This window comes from Ceratotherium simum, chromosome 6, assembly GCF_057802395.1.
Source record: "Ceratotherium simum simum isolate JZ-2026a chromosome 6, ASM5780239v1, whole genome shotgun sequence".
Lineage (NCBI taxonomy): Eukaryota > Metazoa > Chordata > Mammalia > Perissodactyla > Rhinocerotidae > Ceratotherium > Ceratotherium simum.
This window is the reverse complement of record NC_141905.1, coordinates 83,877,914-83,897,479: the sequence shown is the minus strand read 5'-3', so window position 1 is coordinate 83,897,479 and position 19,566 is coordinate 83,877,914. Positions and strand designations below refer to the sequence as shown.

The 19,566-nt window shown below is 42.6% G+C and overlaps 1 protein-coding gene across 3 annotated transcripts in view; it reads right to left on the bottom strand.

Moving 5' to 3' along the window:
- Positions 1-108: 108 nt before the first annotated feature.
- Positions 109-19,566, bottom strand: part of FANK1 (fibronectin type III and ankyrin repeat domains 1) — a 100,300-nt gene continuing 80,842 nt past the window's right edge. For all 3 annotated transcript variants that reach the window (XM_014794066.2, XM_087432850.1, XM_087432849.1), the window contains 8 exons: positions 12,818-12,899; positions 11,699-11,773; positions 10,804-10,869; positions 6,664-6,829; positions 3,792-3,935; positions 3,168-3,245; positions 3,034-3,078; positions 109-2,932 (listed from right to left, as the gene is read on the bottom strand). In XM_014794066.2, the coding sequence (XP_014649552.1) occupies positions 2,867-2,932; positions 3,034-3,078; positions 3,168-3,245; positions 3,792-3,935; positions 6,664-6,829; positions 10,804-10,869; positions 11,699-11,773; positions 12,818-12,899 (722 nt within the window). In that variant the 3' untranslated portion in view covers positions 109-2,866. The remainder of the gene's footprint in view (positions 2,933-3,033; positions 3,079-3,167; positions 3,246-3,791; positions 3,936-6,663; positions 6,830-10,803; positions 10,870-11,698; positions 11,774-12,817; positions 12,900-19,566) is intronic.

Below are 19,566 nucleotides of genomic sequence, written 5' to 3'. Positions count from 1 at the left end.
CGGAAGGAAAATCTGAGTATAATGGAAATCTATTTACAAATTTTTTTAAAATTGCATCCAACTTCATAAAGAACTGCAGAAAATACAAAAAAAAATAGATATACAAAATAGTAACAAAGGGTCTTTATTCTTACCACCCTCCACCCATGACAAAGCAAGTAGGCAAAAAATAAGTACAGAAGTACAGAAAAGACTTCAAACATAGTTAATAATGTAGATCAAATTGATATATCAGATGAGATACTTCAAACATAATATACCTCCTTTCAAAGTGTCTCTGGAAAAAAAAATTATATATTAAGCCACAAAGTAGAACAAATTCCAAATGTTACAAGTTCTCAAGATTATAATGTATGAAGAGTAGAAAGACAATTCCATGCCCTAGAAATGTAGCGATCCTTGAGTCAAAGATGAATTGCAGATTATCTAGCAAATAGCAAATGAAACCATTTGTAACAGCACACTCTGGCTTTGGTTCTCAGTCTCCTTGAATTGTAAGCACTCACCTGGGATGCTTATTAAACTCCACTGCTCATGTCCTACCCTGACTATTCCAATTCAGAGGGTCTGAGATGGGGCCTAGAACTTTGCATTTAAAAAGTACCCCCAATTAAATCTTTATCAGGAAAGTTTAGAAAACTTTCTAGAGGAATACAACTAACAAACACAGTACTGAGGGGAAGATTCATAGCCCTAAATCCACATATTAATACACACACACAAAAATGAATTTAATATCCAACATAAAAAATTAACAAAAACAAAAAAATAAACCTAGGGAAAAACAGAAGGAATGAATTTGTAGAAATAAAAAAGTACAAATTAATTGGAAAAACTAAAACTAATAAAACGCTGGGTTGCTTCTTTGGGAAAATTAAAACACAAGATAAACCACCATCTAATCTCATTAAGGAAAAAAGAAGATAAAAGGCAAATACACATAGCACATGAGTATACAGACTCCAGCAGTCCACTGTAACCCAATGAGATTATTTTAGGAATATAAGGATGATGCAATATTTAAAAATCTAATAATCCACGTCACCAAATTGATAGACTGTAGGGAAATATGCCATATTATGATTACCAGAGATGCTAAAAAGTCGTTTGATAATATTCAATATCCATTCCTGAGTTTTTAAAAATCTGAATAAAGTAAGACTGGAAACCATAGGATTTGAGGGATGCTAGTGTCATTTGTAGAAAATTAAATTCACAAATATATATTAGGCCCTGATAAGCAGTCGTTTTTGGCTAAGTTATACTGCAGTAACAAACCACTCAAATTTCAGTAACTTACAACCTGAAAGGATTATCTCTTACACATCATATCCATTCTGGGTGAGCTTTGGCTCCTCTCGGGGCCCTGGGCTGATGGAGCAGCCTCCGTCTGAATCACGGCTGGTCTTGAGGCAGAGGAAAGAGAGACAGAGATTCTTAAAACTTCTGCTCAGAGAGGAGAAGCTATTTCCACTCACATTTCATTGACCAAAGTCAGCCCCATCATATGGCCAAGCCTGATGTCCACAAGAAGGGAAGTACCCTCCTCCCACAGAGGGGCTGGTGAATATGAGAGAGACAACAGACCAAGAAGTGAAATTAAGGGGAATGTCGACATTGATCATGGGGGAAGAAAGGGCTTTGGAAAGTTGTGACTATGCTCTGATTTTTAGAGCGATTAAAAAAATTAATCTAGCAAATGTAAAGGACTATGCATTTGTACAAAAGGTAAAACACTAATGAAATATCTAAGGAGAGGACTATCTATGACCCACAAATCCAGTTCCTAAAGTGGATGTTCTATAAACTGGATGGAAAAAAAGCTGAGAATTGTCAACATCAATAAAATTGATTGTGTGCTTTTTCTCTTTGCCCTTCCCCCAAAGCTCTGGTGCTTTAATTACCTTTTAATCGGTCTTTGCTTACAGAGAAAATTCCACTCCCGTGCAGACCTCTGTAGCTGGTCTTCTCATGGGGCCGAGTTAACCAGCTCGTCTCCTGAGACATAAAATGCATGTGGTCTGCTCGCTCACTTTGCGGACTTGTAAGCGTGTCTGCGAGTTAAAGCTCCCCCACGTTTGTCTAAGCTCCCAACCGGCAGAATAGCTGCGGTTAATTCCTACTTGTCTCCGAACTGCGTGATCAGCATCAAAAACCTTTCTGGTCTGAAGGCTAAATTTAATATACTATTCGTTGGCAAAGCCGTCAACATGCCAGCAGGCCGGGTCTTGCACTGTCAGGGCATAAGTACATGCAAACACATTCTCAGACAGGTCTGTTCTGAAAAGACTGACCCTCCACCAGACACCTCTAATAGAGCAGAATCGGAGTCTTGAAATCTGTGTCTTGTGCTTTGATGTGAGGCCAACAGCTGAGGAGAAAACTTTTCACGTGGCCTCCTGGGCTTTCAGGAGGAGCGTCACACCAGCCTGACAACACAGCCTGGAAGGCCTTAAGTCGGGAGGGAGGACATAATTGGAAACACATGAGGGAAAGAATTTCCACAAGGGCCTGGAGTGGCTCAGAGGACAGCTCGGGGGGGCAGGAGCGGGAAGTGGGAGACCCATGTATGTTTGTGCAGCTCCAGAACATAAATATTTTGTTTCATGTCTAACTCCAAAAGGCACAAGTGCAAGAAAACATCCCCATTCTGCAGACGCCCAACGATGACACCGCAGTCGACGTGCTTAGGTAAAAAGATGTATTTCCAAGTGGGAAGAGTTGTGCGTTACAAAAGTCACTGTGAATCTTCAACTACATAAATAATCAAATATATAGCCCTCAAAGAGGCAGAATTTCCTCTCTCTAGTTCAACAGTCACGTTTTGCTTTGTTTCACTTGGCTCTGGGAGGTCAGCGGTGCCTTGTCAGCGGATAGACGACTTCTTCGGCATTTGCTTTTTTTTCCTTTCTTCTAATAAGGAGACTACATGCTAGATAAACAAAAACAGGTGAATGTAATCCAAGGTTTGGGTTGAATTTTTTTTTAAAGTACTACAAAATTAGCCTTGAAAGGTAGAAAGAACATCCCAACCTGTCTGTCAAAAACTCTGGCCATTTCTAGGACGCCTTTGCCAAACTAAAAGAGAAAACAACAAAAATTATATCATACATATGTTCTTTCTGTTCCTCCAGGGCAGAATTTTAGGTAAAGATGGAGTTGTTTACCTCATTTTTTACACTTGCATCTGCCCCTTTGTCAAGAAGTAACTGGACTAACTCTTCATGATTATTTAACACGGCCACCTGAAAAACAAAAATCAGTGGGGGTGTGAGTGAGCTCTCCCCTCCCCGCAGCGGGCACAGGCAGCAGCGAGGTGGGCCTGGTGTGGCAGGTCCACCCAGCCCTCCAGCAGCATCGTCACGCAGTCAGAGCTGGCCAGCCACCAGGGCTTTGCAGGACAGGCCTGTGTCCTCTCGCTCTACAGCGATGACAACTGCAAGGAGAAGGGAAATGGAGTCTGCCTTTCTCCACATTAAAATGACATGAGAAATCCTGGGCCAGCCCAGGACAGAAAGCAGCACGTTCTTTGTTTTCACAGATCTGTTTTGATCCTACAATGGCCCTGGGGACTGGGGTTGGTAATCCTTAAAGGAATAGTTGTAAAAAGAGAACAAAAACATCACAGTGACATTGTCATCCCTTTATTAACAGGCAAATAGGGAATATATAAGGCAAGCGAAACCCAGGGCTCATACACAGCTCAACGCACAAGAATTGCGCAATCATAGAAGCAGCTCTGACCTTAATTCCACACACAAAGCCAGGCTGTTTTCTGAAGAACAGCATACCATTAGAGGAGTCTTTCCGTCTTTATCTTTCATGTTCACATCTGCTCCTGCGTCAATCAGCAGAGAGGCTACCCCCTGGTTTCCTGAGACCGCGGAGACTCGCATGAGTGGGGTCCACCCTGAGCCAGCGTCCACGGCATCCACCTGTTATGTCAGGAAGAGCGTCTCTTAGTCCAGTTTCTTTTCCTTGAAAACATTCATCAGAAACTTATAGAGGAATGTTTACTGGCCCAAATCCCCCCAGTTTAGATAGCAGTCTTTCTAGACTTGGTAAGAGTTGGCTGGACTGTGCTAATTTAATTCACATTTATAAGCAGTGAGAAGCTAGGATCACCTTGCAGGGTGCTGAGAGGCCCCAGGACTCCCCACTGGCATCTTTGTCTACATTTTGTTCAAATGGAAAAAAGATGGGCTAGAAAAATGAATTAAACATAATCTCCTTACTCTTGCCCCATGTGAGCTCCCTACCTTATTTTCTCTTCACCAACCTTCCTCACCTGTTTTTTTAACAAAGTTTATTTTGCTTACTTTTAAGTATCTTTGTAAGCAGCTTCAAATCATTTCTAGAACACGACAATAATATTACAAGTACCCTTTACTTATCAATATGTATTAATTTTAAGCAGGAGACATACAGGTAGAGTAAATACAAAGCAACCAGATCTATTACACCAATGCCAATCTGAAAGTTAGCCAAGTTAATGCCTTCCCCAAAACATAGTCTGCCTGGTAATAAGATGGCCATTTCCCAATAATCCAATAACTGAGATCTCTCAACTTCATGTTTTAAAAGACATATTTTAGAATAAGAAAATGTAAATGTTGCCACCTCCAATTCCAATGAAGACCTCATCAATCCATGAAGAGTGGTACTAAAGTAAATATATATACATGTGCACAGACGGTCATGCACACACACACAAATCTAATTCTGTTGCAGAAATTACTCAAAGATGTCTGTAGCTTTAGTAAAACATCAGAATGGAATAATAAACAAGAAACTGCCAGTAGGTCCTTGGGATATTTCAGGTTATTTGTATGTATGGGATTATCCACTGCAGCATCGTTAGGATTTGCAGTTCTTCCTCATGGATATAACAAATAACTTTTGGGCAACAAGCCTCATTATATTCAAATAATAATAACATAATTGCCTCGTATTACATGGTGCTTTATACAATTTCAAAGCGCTTTCACACACATTTTCTGTTTTGGTCCTGAGGGTTAAGCAAGGCTAGGTATTTTTATTCTTGGTTTACAAGTGATTAAACCAAATCTCAGAGAAGTCAAATGCCTTTCCTGAGGTCACGTGGCTCATTAAATGCAGAAATGGTTCCCCATGCAAGTCAGTCTGTCACTTGCAGTATAAAATTACATTCAAGAAGAGGGTGGCCGCAATGCCCTGCTTGGCTCCCAGATCCCTCCTACAGTCTTCCAAAGCGTCGGGTGAACCGTCTGCCAAGAATATGGAGGGACCGGTGTTGACATCATCTATCCGCCACCAGCCAGCCACACAGAAATCTTTAGTGGACACGTTCATGTAGCTTCAGTGCTACAGAAAAGATGGAATTTACCCTCAAATAAGTGTGGTCATATCTGAAACCTAGAGAACCTAAGTTTTCCAAAATTATAGTATTTAATTGATCATGGCCGAGACCTGCCCTTCTTTCAGCAAATGTCAACCTTCATTTTCAACTACAGACTTTTACTGGGTCCCAGGCATGAGCAGAGTTCATCATAAACCAAACAAGGGGAATGTGGCTTTCACTGCCATACATAGCAGGTGTGTGTCAGCCCTACACCAGGCCCACACGCTAATCCTTATGACCTCTTGTGCATGTTTCTAAAACAAAGAAAACAAGAAATGTAATAAAAAAGGATTATCTTAATGACTGCGGTTTTTCCTTCCAGGGGCCCTTTTCTCAGCCCTCTGAAAGCAGCAGCAGGAACCAGTGAGATCCCACAACTTAAGCCTTGCTTTCCCTCAGTCTCACTTCAGAGACAAACTAGAACCAATCTACTAACATGATTTTTCTCAATTTGAGTTTATTTTCTAGGTAGGTCACCAATTTAATTTCTCAATACTCTACACCATCTGACAATCACAATTAGGACAGCACTTTGATCATCATTCTTTATTTCCATGCCTTGAAATTTTTATTTCACTTTTACAAGTCTTGAACTAAAGTTTTCAAAGTTACCAGCAGTTACCATAATTGAGCTAATTCTATTTACCTATTTTCAAATATCTATAGAAGTCCAAACAACTCCAATTCTATTTGCTAAATTAAATTTGGACTTTCTGATAACATGAAACCAAAAGCACAGCGACGTGCCTGCTTCAAGGTCAGACATGAAGAGCTGAAATGCTCCATTTGTGACACAGTCAGTTTGCTCTTTGGACATTTTTGTAACCAAGAATAAAAATAATCTAATTCTAAAAGCAACAAGAAGCACTATAAGAGTTCTTAACATCTTAGTGTCTCCAGCACCTAAGACAATATCTGGTACATGGTAGGTGCTCAATAAAGCTTTGTTGACAGACTGAATGAAGAGACAAATAAGTGAATGAGCAAAGGAATAAACAAAGTAGAAGAAGCATCAGGTCTGGCTCTGAGTTCAGCACAGTTTCTTTCTTCCTACATAAGATGAACCTCCATGACAATCTGAAACCTCACTATCATACCAATACTATAATGATCTTTTTTTCCAAGCTTCAGGAAGCTTCTTGCTGATAAATCAGAGAACTTTCTCCAGTATTTTTAAGTTCAGCTAATCAAAGGCATTCACATAAGGCTCTGCTTCTCCTAAACCTTGTGGAACAGCATTTCAGGTTCTTAACAACACGTGTGTAGTTAATAAGATCCCGTACCTCACAGCCATCCTTTATCATCCACTCAATCACATTGCAGTGGCCTCCATCTGCAGCCCAGTGCAGAGCCGTACAGCCTCCTAGGTCTCTAGTCTCCCAAGAAGCTCCATGTCTTCGGAGATATTTCACAACATCTAGGTGTCCCGCATAGCACGCAAGCATTAGACTGCAACATATGGAAGAAGCATCGGCTGTGAGTGCAGTCACCAAACTCAGGTCCACGTTCTGCCCTACCTGGCTCAAACAAAGAAACACTAATTTAAGCAGAAAAGCCATGAAAATTATTCACATAAAATGTTATGTATCCATCAAGTGATGAATGGATAGACAAACTGTGGCCTATCCATACAATGGACTATTATTTGACCATAAAATGAAATGAAGTATGGACATACACTACAATGTGGATGAACCTTCAAACATTACACTAAATAAAAGAAGCAGACACAAAAGGCTATATATTGTATGGTTCCGTTTATATGAAATATCCAGAATAGGCAAATCCGTGGAGACAGAAAGTAGATTAGTGGTTGCCAGGGGCTGGGGGAGGGGAAATAAGGAGTGACTGCTGCTAATGAGTACAGAGCTTCTTTCTGGGCTAATAAAAATATTCTGGAATTAGACAGTAGTGGAAGTTGCACAACTTTGTTACTGAATTAAAAAATGCTGAATTGTACATTTTGAAAGAATGAATTTTATGGTATGTAAATTATACCTCAATAAAAAAATGAAGAATCACTGTAATTAAGTAAAATATTGGATTTAAAAAACAGCCATGAGTCCATAATGATACTCAAAAAAAAAGGGGGAAAAATACCCATTTGACACTATTAGAGGTAACTAATAAGCCAATTCCTTACTCTAAATACTGGTATTTAAAGAAAATAATAAAACATTTACTGTGCCTTCATAGGATGAAAGGTAGTCCAGTTGATAAAGGAAAGCTCTTTTTTTACAGAAGCCTGCCAGCTAATAAATATAGAAAGAATCATGGAATTAGAAAATCACTTTTTTGCAACTCCCAATTAAATAACTGATTCAAGCAAGGATCATCAGTGGATGCTAAAATTATTGGATAAAAGGTTAATGGAGAACAGGACATTCACACCGTGCTGAATTTATTAGCCCATAGATTATCTCCTAATTGCAGTGGGAAACTGTCTTTACAAAGGAGAGACGCAGTGGTCCTACCCTAACCACATGATCAAACCTAGAACCCCCAACTGGGGGGTGGCCTGCATCACCAGCCTCCTGACGGATGCAACCTCGTCACAACACCAGCTCTGAAGTGCCCTTGTTAAAAATGTTAATCTGAATCTAATCAAGCCTTTAAACCCTATTTTAACTTTACTGGAAATAAAATGATGAATGAAGAAGTTAAATGCCTCCTTCACAACTAGGAGACAATTAGGCAAATCAAGAACATAGAGCATTCTATACAATAATTGGTCTAGTTGCCTCAGAAAGTCATTGTAGGAGAAAAAATTTTTTTAAAAAAAAGGATAGAAGCCCAGTCTAGAATAAAGAAACCAAAGAGAGTGAACAACCAGATGCAACGTGTGAGCCTTGTGTGGATCATGGTCTCACCCCATACCACCTAATGAGGCTATGGAAGACCTTCTGGGGGACTAGTGGGGAGACTTGTGTGGGTGGTTGGAGCATCGATGACATTAGGGAGCTAGTGTGAAGGGTCTTAGCGTGACGATGCCATGTGGTTATGCAGGTTGATGTCCTTGTTTGTAGGAGAAACTGAAATATTGCAGGGGCAGAGGGTTACGGTGCCTACTACTTACTTTGAAATAGTTAAGCCAAAAAAAAAAAGCTAATAAAAATGTAGACAGAGAAGCAAATGTTGCAAATGTCAAAACTGCCACCCCTAGGTGTGAGTATATAGACATTTATTGTACTGTTCTTTCCACTTTTCTAAATGTTTGAAATCTTCAAAATAAAGAGCGGGGGTGGGGAGGAGGAGGGTCTTCCCAATAGGGAAATTCTACCAAGTCTCAGCGTGACAGATAGAACGTCCAGCATGGAGGCCCAAGCCCGGGCTGGGCTGCAGTGGGACCTGCTGTCCACATTCCTGCATCCTTACACAGGCCTTCATTTCTCGGAGACTCCCAGAAGAGAGCGAGCGTGTCCCTTCACCCGCCCAGGGTTTAGGGGGTTGATACACCTTCCCAAACACTCTAGGTCTTTAGACTGACCTTTGCTAAAAGAAGAAATTTCATTTTTAATATCATATTCAAACAGAACTCTAGCTATCTGGATGATGTTTTTAAATAATGCTTGTTTTCTGATTATAAAGGAATGCATGCAACCTAGGGGAAAAAACCCACATCAGAGTCCCCATAACCTCACCTCTGAGAGAACTACTCCTAAGGTTCTGTTGAATTTGCTTCTGGGAGATAAGGAGGATTGCCTAGTAACCAACCCTGGGAGCTCTGGATTGCCCAGCAAGCTAATTGGGACCAGGGGCTTCTCCTCCCCATGGGTAGGGGCACCCTTGAACTTAACTTCCCACCAGCAGAAAGCCACCAAGGTCCTCCAGGTGCTGAGCGACTGGAATCTGCCACGACCCTCTAAACAACTGGCACCTGAGCTCAGACTGCCTAGCACCCATGCCCTGCTTTTCAAGGCCACCCTCACATACATCCACCCTGCAGGAAGGGAGAGCACAGGGGCACAGCATGGCCTTGCAGAGCATTCAGCTGTGCCCTGGGGCAGGCCCACCTGGAATGAAAGAACTGCCCACCTGCTCAGGGTCTGCTCCTGAACGCTTTGCACAAAATCCTCAGTCCCTTCTCTCTCTGTCAGTCTGTATGGTTCTCTTCCCTCTCCCTTTTTAGACATACTATCTTTCATTTTCTTAATATTATTTCATATACATCTCTATTTACTTACTCTGACAACAATATTCCTATCACTAAATATTCCACCATATACATATATCATAATTTGAATCATTCCACTATTGTTGGACATTTAAGTTGTTTAAAATTTTCACAATTTTAAATGAGTCTACAGCAAACATCCTTACTACGTAAAGTCTTATTGGCATTTCTGATTCTTTCCTGAGGGTTCAGTTGCTAAAAATGGAATCACTGTGTCAATAGATAGGGATATTCAAGGCTTGCTTTTGATGTATACTGCCACATTGCTTTCCAGAAAGGTTACATCCATGTGCACTTCTATCAACTGCATCTGAAAGTGTCCATTTTACTGTACCTGTCGCGCCTGTTCACTCTTCTACCTGAGTGCCCAGCACAGAGTCTGGCATGTGGCAGTCATTCGATAAATACTGCTTGATTTAATTAATTAAACCTAGCTACTAGATAAGTGATCATTTTCAAGTCTTTCTAAAACACTCTTTCATCTCTGTAAATATAGGTTTTTAAGTGTCAGGCTCTTTTCATAAATGACCCAGCCTTTCCACCTCGGGGAAGTTCTTGGGTTGTATCTTTGATTGTGATTGCTGTCTGCTTCTTTGCAAACACCTAAGATTCTTGGTTAACAGGGTAAGGCAAGATGCAGTGAGAGCCCTGAGGGAGGTACCAATGCCACAGGCACTTACAACAAAATGCCCAGCACAGGCTGGTGACAACTGTTTGACTAACCACCATTCACTGAACACTCAGTGTGTGCTGGCACGAGCTAGGGAAAGTGTATGCATTATGATGAAATAGCCGGTGGACTGAAAGAATAAGTGAACCAATGAGTGAGCCAGCTTTTGTCGTCGCCATCTCTCCTTTGGGATACGGTACTTCACCTCTCAGTACTGTCAAAATAAACTGGATCAAATACTTGGGTTCAATCAAAAGCTCTCTGGGGGGCTAGCCCAGTGGTGTAGTGGTTAAGTTCGCACACTCCGCTTCGGCAGCCTGGGGTTCCCAGGTTCGGATCCCAGGCACAGACTGATGCATCGCTTGTCAAGCCATGCCGTGGCAGGCGTCCCACATAAAACAGAGGAAGATGGGCACAGATGTTAGCCCAGGGCTAATCTTCCTCAGCAAAAAGAGGATCGGCAACAGATATTAGCTCAGGGACAGTCTTCCTCAAAAAAAAAAAAAGAAAAGAAACTCTCTGGGCACAAGCCTAGTAACACAAGCATTGGAACATTTTAGGGCATATTCCACACCCTACCTGTCCTTGCCACTTCCATTCTTCAGATTCACATCTGTGCCATTAGAAACGAGGATTTTCACAAGCCTAAAGGAAATAAATTTAAATAAGTGGAATAAATAGCTTTGAGTAGAAACCCATGATAATCTAGCAAAAATGAACAACACTACATCTAAGACACATCTTCACAATACCTTCTAGTCCATGTTCAGAGGCCCGCTGGCTTTAAAGACAGGGCATTATAAAACCAGAAAACTACTTCTCCAACACCAAAAAAAAAAGAGTTTTTACCCTTTACATGAACTATTCATTGGAAACAACTATACCAAATGAAACAAATTGAACTATCAAACTAATTCACTGTCACTTGAATGATGATTTTAAACATATTTTCAGAATAGCAGCAGTTAATGAAAATACATTTCTATTTTTTTCAAAATGGCACTTTAGTAGTGAAATATAAATATGATTTAAAAAGAAGCTATTAGTATTTATGCTTATCCTTGTGTAGAATAGAGATAATGGAGTATATCGATGAAAATTATCTTAGCAACCTATCAGGGAAGTTTGCTTCCCAGAATTAATACCCCTCCTTTTTCTTTTTTTAAAGAAATTCAAATTCCAATAACCAGTTTTCCCAGGGCATATACAATATATTGCAAAATATAATTAAATGGCTACCTCTCCTCTTCACCATATGATTATAAATTTTTACATTCTCTCCTGCATGGTGTATAACTTTATGATAAAAACAGCCGAGTTTTTGTTCAGCCCTTGCATGGCACAGTTTTGGAAAGAGAAAAGACATGGGATTCCCCATGACCCATTTCCCTCCCACCCCGACCCTGACTGGAGCCTTTGAGAGGAACGAAGCTTCAACCACTCGCTCGGAGAGACAAGAAAGGAGGAACCCCACCTGGTGTATCCTCTCTCGGCAGCAACCATCAGAGCCGTGAAGCCAAACTTATTGGGAACATCAACCTTAACATTTCTTGGGAAAAACACAGAGAAAAAGAGATTAACATGCTTGGCAGAGCTCCCTGTCGATTCACAGCTGACGTCTCTTGCAGGGCACAGGTGGCTAAAATGGTTCATTTTCCCAAAAATTCCAATTTCTTCTGGGCCATTAACTTTTTGTTGTCTTAGACTGCCCTGCCTAATATTTTAAAGGATTCAAATTTGCAAGAAAAGAAGAGAAAATTTCTGTAACTTCACTTAAAATAGGCACCCCTTTCAACTTGAAAGTATTACGCAATCTACTAAACCCCTCTATGAAGAGCACAGCCCCCTTAAATGCGCAGAGGACACAGTGTCTTCGCTGCAGACTGTCAGCTCCACTGAACACAAGTCTAGCTTGGTGGAGCCCCACATTTTCCCTTGATTCTCATCTCACATCCTGGGCAGAAAATGCTCTGCTGAAGGAAGAAAGCAGAGCTCTTAAGTATCAGCTCAGAAGCTTTGGCTTTTCGTGGGAAGCTTCTCTTCTCCAACTTACAGAGCCCCAATTCACAAATGACTTGTCCTCGAAGGCACTCAAAACTATTGATTCAGAAAGAATCGAGATAACGCTGTCCATATTTCATTGAGGAGGCAGCTTCAAATACCACATCTGCAGCAACTGGATTCACTATCCTCTATTGTTTTATCAACCTTTTGAATTAGAAAGAGTTGGTTTAGTGATTGCTTAATTTCATTAGGAATTAGATGTGGGCATTTGGGGGTGAAATTTGCCTAACTGCTATGGCATATAAGCAGGAGTCAGAAATTATTTTCTGGGAAGAAAATATGACAACCAGACTTGTAATTTCCATTTTCAATTTTCATTAAATAATTACATAATATAACATTTACATGAGGCTTACGGTCATCTTTATTAACTGCTGAACTCACACCAGTCACCTGAGATCAATTTTGGAGCCAGTTTCAAAGACATGGAAAGTTTTAAGAAAATAAAATAAAGCTGCATCATGCATTTCTACGCACTCTTAGGCATGAAAAATTAAAAAAAAAAATTTTAATGGCAGCGTTCTCTCACCCTCCTTGAAGTATTCGAACCAGCAAATCTTCATCGTTCACGTTGACAGCTCTATGAAAGTGCTCGCTACTCATGGGCTCTCCTGAAGAAATTAGACAGAAAGCAGTCACCCCAAATATGACGAAAGAAGATTCACCCCAGCTCTATTCCTCCTGTGGCCTTGAGTGGATGTTCATGTTCACCTCCAGGAAGGCCCCGGGCTATTCCGGTAACTATATCTTACATTTCCTAGTCAACTCCCTTTACTGAAAAAGACCTTGTTTTCACATATTAAGGGAAGAACATTTAGATTGTCCTAAAGGCTTGGGACATTTTCAAGTTATAAAAGTATTACTATATGAATGTTATTTTGATATTTGAAAATAATCCTTTCAGATTTCATAAGACTTAATATAATGTCTCCTACAAGCAAGGAAAAATTCCCCAATTGTCACAGCATGATGCTTTTGTTTGCCAAAGAGTCACTAAACTACTTGAATGGCAAACAAAAAAAGACAGCTCGCTTTAACATTTGAAATCCAAAATTTCAGTTCTTCCCAGGAATATAACATTCATATTGGCCTCGTCTCCTCTGAGCTTGTGGGGACAGAAGGGGCTCATACCCAGAGAGACAGAACATCGTGAGAAAGCCCGATTATGGGAGAGAGCTGCCAAGACGAGAAGTGCAAGGAAGAGTGTGAGAAATACTGAAAGAACAATGGGAGGTGGGGCAGAAAGGAGGGTGTCCCTGTGTAGAGGGGAACATTAACTCCTCGAGGAAGGGAACGGGGTAGAAGTTCAAAATGGAGCAGGGTGTGAGCATAGAGGGCCAAGTGAGAGAAGCCCATTTTTCAAGGCATTTATTCCATGGCTTCTCGTGCTTCACATTCCATGACTTTCTAATTGTTTAAACAATTATGATTAAGCTTAAATGAAATAATACAAGGGGAGCACCTGGAATAGCACCTAGCACGTCCTAAGTATTCAATGTGTGTCTGTTGTTGAGGTGACAGTAATGGTAGTGGCTGCTACCCTTGCTCAACACAGCCCCACCATTCTCTTCTGCATTATGCCCAGCCCCTCCCTCACTTAGCATACCTACCTGACCCCAATAGGCATTGCGTTTATAATCCCTGGTTTAGTCATCTCAAAGGTCCCATGCATTCATTCAACAAGTGTTTATAACTTGCATGCCAAATCTAGTGCTAGGCACTGGGGGTCCCAGGGAGAATGAGCCAAACATGTTCCTCTCCCTTGCCCTTTACACTGTTGTGCCCACTTACAGCCTGTTATTATTCTAAACCCTAAAAGAAAACATTTATCCCTACCCTGTCTTCCCACACTGCACCCCAGACTGCCTCCCGAGGCTCACCCCCCTGCCCTCCCACTAAATCTCCTTCTTACAGTCTGGCCTGCAGAGGTCCCCTGGCCATCTCTGCCAGATGGGAAGTAAATCTCTATTCCTGCTCCTATGGTGGAAAAACTCTCTGGATGTCAGTTCCCAGCACAGGAGCCACTTTTCTCCTGGTTTCCTTGGAGGATTTTAGCTGGGCCAAGTACCAACTGGGAAGAGAGTAGGGCAGAAGAATGGAGGGATCACTATCAGAGTGACCTTCAGCTGATACCCTTCCTTCTCTTCTGGTAAAAATAAATTTAAGCCAAGTCAAAACTGTTTTGAAATCACCATTTTATCTGCTAGAGCTTGCCAATCTCCTAAAGATTTTTTTAACCACATTATACTTCCTTTTCATCATTCCACACATATTTTTAGACCAAAAACTTCAAATGAAAGTATCATGATAAACCATCACAGGGCAAGGACCATGCTGTTCCTGGCTTCCACTAGGGGCTACAGAAGGCAGCAAGGTTTTGCACGCCAGAGGACATTTGGTAACATCTGGCAAGATTTTTGGTTGTCACGACTTAAAGGTTGATGCTATTGGCATCTAGCAGGTAGAGGCCAGGGATGTTGATCAACACCCTACAGAGCACATGACGGCCCCCACAATCAAGAGTTATCCAGCCCCAAATGTCAATAGCACCAAGGTTGAGAAACCCTGGGCTAGAGTAATATGGACTTAATATGATCTATTATCATCTATTAAAATGATCTGTTATGACCCATCCATACCTTAGTGGACAAACTAAACTCATGAAAAGTTTCCCTTCCTTCACACTTCCCAGAAAGGAGGGGAACAGCAGTGTGGTGACAAATCTCTTATCCCACCAAATGCCCCCACTTCTGTGACTCTCAAACTTCAACTGCCACTAAAAATACAAAAACAAGGGGCTGGCCTTGTGGCCTAGTGGTTAAGTTTGGTGTTCTCTGCTCCAGTGGCCTGGGTTCAGTTCCCAGGCGAGGAACTATGCCACTCGTCGGTGGCCATGCTATGGCAGCGACCCACATATGAAATAGAGGAAGATTGGCACAGATGTTAGCTTAGGGCGAATCTTCTCCAGCAAAAAAAAATACAAAAACAAGTAATTTGCATAAAATCATCCAGAAGAACATAGGAAGCTCATCCAAATTATACTAAATTTTAAAATACGATATCCTAACTCAAATCCTATTAAGTAAGCTGTATCTAGGACTTTACACAATGCTTTTTAGATTCTTCCTCAGACCACAAAACTGAGAGCCAGAAAGGCTGAATGAGTGAGTTGTCCAAGGTCATCCAGGCAGGAGTGGGCAACATCAGAGCTCAAAGGGAGGTCTCTTGTGAGGCCGCACTCCTTCCTTCGGTGTTGTAACACATGTTGAGGTAGCTGACCAATTCATTATATGCCTCCATTCTTATTAAATTTTGAATACAAGCAGACATCTTAAATAAACACAATCCCCTGCAAAGTGTTAAATAAAAGGGGATGCCTCAAGCCTAAAAAGCTTCAGATAAGTGCTAACTTCTTGAGATTTTAACGACAGTTCTAAAAGCACACGCAGCATCGCAGCACATTTAAGCCCTGACCACCTCCAACCCACATCATCCATCTTACCTGACCAGTCTAGCTCTCCCAGCAGGGGGGCACTGCCAAGTGCATCCCACCCAGAAAGCTCTGCAGCGTGCAAATACTGGAAGATGAAACAAGTTCATTTCATGCTTAGAAGCTTGAGGACTGTGCATAGCAAAGCCCAGCGTATTTTGATATTAGGATATAATCTAAATAAATGTATTGCCTATTCCAGCTTCTGCAAGAGGTAATCAGTGCTCTCACAGCTTATTCTGAGAACAAAGGGATGTCTCACGGAAGAGAGGGAAAACAACATAATTGTTCATCATTCCTTGCTTGCTGAGTTTCAGCAAAAGGAAGCAATAACTATTATCTGGAGCATGAAAGCTCTTTCTCAGCATTAACTCCTTAACCCCTCTCAGACCACTGCCAGGAAGGCAGAGAGGTTCTGAGGATTACCACCATGCCAGGCACAGATCACCGAGGCACAGAAAACTCTCACAGTTTACATGAATTGGACAGAGAAACAGAAAAGAAATGAAAAGCCTCTTGTTTGCAGGCAGAGCAGTTCTTTCTACTCCCACTATAGGCAGGAGTCATGAAGAACAGAGAGGAAATTCCAGGGTGAGCCAAATGTTCCACTCCTCCCACCCCTGAATCCTTCAAGACATTGTGGGCTTGGCCCAAGGGATTGCCATCGATCAGTGCAATTCAACATAAAGAAGGCAGGCTTTGCCTCTGCGGGTGTGTTTTTCCAAGGTTTACCCCGTGTGCTGCAATGGCAAATATTGAACTGATCTTGCCCGTGGTGAGGATGTCCCTGAGTGCTGCTTCTGTGCTGGCTGGAACTCATCAGCCAGGACCACAGGAGCGGGGACACCCAGGAGGAGGAGAGGGCACAGCCGTCTTTGGGAAGCCCTCGCTCACATTCTGTAAGAGGGTCACTTCGCAGCAGATGTGCTGGCAGATATTATAATGTGGTGATAACACCTTCCTTGGTGGAATTTAAGTCTCTATTAAAAGCCGTGAATACATGATGAGCTCATTGGAGAAGATATTTGCCAATTAACAAGCAGCAGCTGTTGTTCTTTCTTTTTAAGGGCCCAACTGATTAAAATTGCATGCCTCATTTAAGCAAGAGTCTTGTGTACTTTACCTGGGAAAAAAAGGCTGAGCATCCTGTATTCAAACAAAGTACATGCTTTTGTGATTCATTAAAACACTTTCAAACTGAATGTAAATTATCAGCCCACAGAAGCATTGTCATTTGTTTTGTATAATGTGCATATTTTTAATTCTTCGTTTAGCATGATCTGCCTCCTTAAGAGAGTCTGCTTTGGATATTATAAATACAACAACAGCATAAGGGAGCAGCAGCCAGCCATAAGGAGGAGTGTACTTGATCCTTGCCACCCAGGAGAGCCCCCTGAGGCTGAGAGCGCGTCCTGGCTGCAGCACTTCTGCTGTGACTTGACAGGGAAACGCTCAGGAAGCCCCAACACACCAGCTCATCACCAGGAGCCGCGTCTCCATCACGCCCTCCTCCCTACAGGAAGTCTTGTCTAATGACCTATGGAAGCCAAGGGCTGCAGTGACAAATGCCCTGGGCCACTGGACCAGTTATCCATGGCTGCTTCTCGGAAGCCAGCTTGGCAAGGAGAAGGCACACCTGCCCACAGGCACAACCCTTGTCAGCGGAGAGACAGAGAGCTACGATGGCTTCTGCCTTCCTAGAGAGCTCCAAATGGCACAGTGACACCATGTCAGCTCCTGCCAGAAGGTCCAGAAGACCCCGCCTTGGCTTTGATGTGGTATTAAGAAGGACACCTGTGGCCACCTGAGGCTCACTGTGGTTGGTTCTGCATCCAGTTCACCCTTACCTTGCAGGTTCAGGTGGACTCTCCCCAGCCAGTGGGAAACAGATCCATCTCCCAACAGACATGCAAGTGAGCTGAGAAAATCAGTGTTTCTCCTCATCCCCTTCATTCTGCCTCTGGGCCTTTTCATTCACCATGGATGGATTCGTTAATCCATTTGTTAAGGATCTTCTACATGCTAGACATGACTGACCCATCACACCCTCCCGGCAGAAGCATACAATGTAAGTGGGAGGCAAAGAAGATAAACAAATACATAAACTAAGATTCAAGAAGTGTTATCAGAGTGGTGAGACACTGCTCTGTACCAGGGGGAGGAGCTAAAGTGCACGGCAGAGAAGTGGGGAAGCCACCTCAGGACTCACCCCTGAGCAGAGCTCTGCCCGCGGAGTAGGCCCAGCAGGCAGAGGAGTGGGAGGGTGGGGGGGTGCCCCAGAGGGAGCTGCTCCAGAGGGAAGCACCCCAGAGGGAAGGGGCAGCGGCGGAGGAGTGTAGGAGTGGCCTGCGGGTGGCTGGGGATGGCAGGAGGATAGGAGGGAGCTGAAAGGCGGCATGGGAGAGCATCCTGGCCCCGTGTTCCCTTAGAGAGTCTCTTTTCAAGTGACAGGCCCCCTTTGCCAACTTTTTCTCCTCCCCTCTCCTCCTCCATTCTCTATGCTTTCCCTCAACATGCACAGAACTCACTCACTTTCTGCTGGTCTGCCTTCTTTTCTTGCCCCTAAAAAGCGCAGGGGCTCAATATCTTCTATATGAAAGCAAATGCTTTCAAAGTCTCCAGATGAAAGCACAAGCCCTCTTTCCTGACCTGCATCTCCATAATTGACCATTGCACTTCAAAGTCTCCTCTGAAATTATATTTTTTCACGGCTAGCTGAGCACCATTTGGGAATGTATACAGCATCACCACTCTCAGCTTTAACTAAATTCTTGTTTGCTAAACTAAGATCCAATCCCCTAATGCCTTGTTTGCAACTGAAAATATTATAGGCTAACTCAGAATCTAAATTATCTTTAATCCACACAAAAATTTCCATGATTAAGTGCCTAAAAGACACAATTGAAAGCCACAGAAAAAATATGTATGTACACACAAGCCAAATGCTACATTGAGTAAAACTTTAAAATAACTTTTCACTCATAAGAGGAAGATTTCCTTCATGCAACTGAAAGAAGGTTTGTCTGTGTTTTCAGTGCGTGCCAAGAAGGACATTTCTGGCCATTTTCATCTTAACAACATTCTGGTTCAAAGATGGCACTGAATACACACACATCTTTATTTTTTTTATTTTTATTTATTTACTTATTTTTGCGAGGAAGATCAGCCCTGTGCTAACATCTGCCAATCCTCCTCTTTTTGCTGAGGAAGACTGGCCCTGGACTAACATCCGTGCCCATCTTCCTCCACTTTATATGGGACGCCGCCACAGCATGGCCTGACAAGCGCTATGTCAGTGCGCGCCCAGGATCCAAACCGGCGAACGCCCGGCAGCTGCAGCGGAGCGCGCGCACTTAACTGCTTGCCCCACCGGACCGGCCCCCACACACATCTTTAAAACGTTTCAAGATACCGATCACAGAAAATATTTGCACCCTTCAATCTGACCTGGGAAAAGAACGCACTGGTCAGAGGCGCCATGGCCAGCCTCTCGCCCCCACGTCTGTGTGGGGCTGTCCCTCCCCGCGTCTGTGAATGCAAGTGGCACCGTTCATTCTTCCTCACTCGCAGCACCCCCAGGAACAGATTTATGGGTGAAGACGCCTAAGCTGAAGCTGTCCAACAGGGACAAACGCCGAGTAAACCTCGTCACCTGAGGACCCACAACAGGCAGCGGTTTCTCCGCGTGGGAACGCTCGCTCAGCCCGCACCCCTCTGGGCCACTTCCTAAGAAAGGTGACTCCACCCTTTTGTTCCAAATGCACACTCCCAGGGCAGTGCTGGCACAG